At 48.7% G+C, this 1,672-nt stretch overlaps 1 protein-coding gene across 1 annotated transcript; it reads right to left on the bottom strand.

The window, feature by feature from the left end:
* Positions 1-369: 369 nt before the first annotated feature.
* Positions 370-1,430, bottom strand: LOC105877758 (melanoma-associated antigen B16-like). The gene has a single exon (XM_012776635.3). It carries the CDS (start codon positions 1,189-1,191, stop codon positions 370-372), a length of 822 nt encoding a protein of 273 aa, XP_012632089.2. The 5' UTR covers positions 1,192-1,430.
* Between the last annotated feature and the right edge of the window lie 242 nt (positions 1,431-1,672).

Genomic DNA, 1,672 nt, shown 5'->3' with positions numbered 1-1,672 from the left:
CACTCATCAAAAATAAAAGAATAAATTATCAAGTTACAATAAAATAGGAACACATAGATGATAACCTCCAGCTCCGCCCTGGCCTACATTCCTTGAACACTAACTGCCCTCTTCAAAGGGATGAGGAATCTATCTCTGACTTGACTAGGTGCGAGAGGATCTGTCAGACATGGCACTGGAACTTGCAGTGGCCGTGGAAGTAGAGCCAGCCCTAGCTGAAATTCTCGCTTGAGCTCTCTCTTCTTCATCTCGCCGAGCATCCTCATACTGAGAAGGGAAAGAACTTGGGTCAATCCCATGAACCTTGGCCAGAAACTCTAGGAGCTTCATCTTTCTGATTTCAGCGTGGGCTCTTGGGCCCCACACGAATTAATACTGCGCAGGATCACTGTTGGGCACCTGGTGGTACTCCAGGTACTTTTCCTTTACCAGCTCTTTGGTGATGAACTCTCTGGGCTCTCCAAAGATGAAGTGCCTCCTCCCGGAATATAGCCCCGTCACATTCAGCACTTCCCAGACTTGCTCTTCAGTGGCACGGTTGCCCTTCATGAAGATCGCACCCAGGATCAGGATCAGGAAGCCGGTCTTGGGCACACCCTTTTCAACACTCAGCATCCCATCATAGGTGAGGCCCAGCTTGATGAAGAGGCCATAGCGGTGGCTGATGGGACCTACTTCCTTCACATCAAGACCGAAGATTATCTCCCTGCGGTCAGAGGCTCTCAGGAGGATCTCAGGGAAGTGGTCTTCGTCTTCTTTGATGATAATCTTCAATATCTCTGCCTTTGTTAGTGGCTCTCTCATTTGATATTTGAACAGCATGAAATTGACCAAAAGAGCCACCTTCTCATCGAGAACATCGATTGGCATATTCCTGGGGGCTGCTGTAGCTTGTGAGGTGCTTGGACTCTTTTCTTCTTCTTTGCTACTAGAGCCCTCATCAGATTTGCTTGATGAGGTGGCTGCAACAGCACTAGCAGAAGAGCAGAAACCCTGAGGACCCTCAGGAGTGCTCAGCATCTTGGCAGCAGGAGCCTCCATCAGGTTGCCTGGCATTAGAGGAATGGGGGAGGAGGCAGAGGTCTCCTCCACAGCCTTGGACACCTGGGCATTTTCCAGACCCTGGTTCTCACTCTGGGTCGCAATGGGCTGATCATATTTGCATTGTGGACTTTCCTGATCCTTAGGCATGTTGTGTCTGGCTGGTGGCAGTAGTCAGGAGTGAGCAGAGGGTGCTCAATGCAGTCACTGCCTTGAGAGCTGGAAACAGCGCGATTCCTCTCCCTTCTGATCTGAGGACGCCCACCTCAGACCAAGGTCTTCTTGGCCCTCAGACGCCAGACTACACCCAACTCATTTTTCACAAAGGCACCGAGAACACACATGGGGAAAGGACAGTCTCTTCAATAAATGGTGCTGGGAAAACTAGATAACCACATGCAAAAGAATGAAACTAGACGACCATCTCTCACCACATACAAACATCAACATAGATTAAAGACTTGAATCTAAGACCTGAAACTACGAAGCTACTAGAAGAAAACATTGGGGAAATGTTCCAGGGCATTGGTCTGGACAAAGATTTTTGGGCAAGACCTGAGAAGCACAGGCAACCAAGGCAAAAATAGACAGATGGGATCACATCAGGTTAAAAACATAGATATATGGCAAT

The sequence above is a fragment of the Microcebus murinus genome, chromosome 22 (genome assembly GCF_040939455.1).
Source record: "Microcebus murinus isolate Inina chromosome 22, M.murinus_Inina_mat1.0, whole genome shotgun sequence".
Classification (NCBI taxonomy): domain Eukaryota; kingdom Metazoa; phylum Chordata; class Mammalia; order Primates; family Cheirogaleidae; genus Microcebus; species Microcebus murinus.
Note: the sequence above shows the minus strand (reverse complement) of the source record. Positions and strands in the feature narration are given on the sequence as shown.

Excerpts from the sequence above, each read along its gene's own strand:
- LOC105877758 (XM_012776635.3), bottom strand. The coding sequence starts at position 1,191 with ATGCCTAAGGATCAGGAAAGTCCACAATGCAAATATGATCAGCCCATT.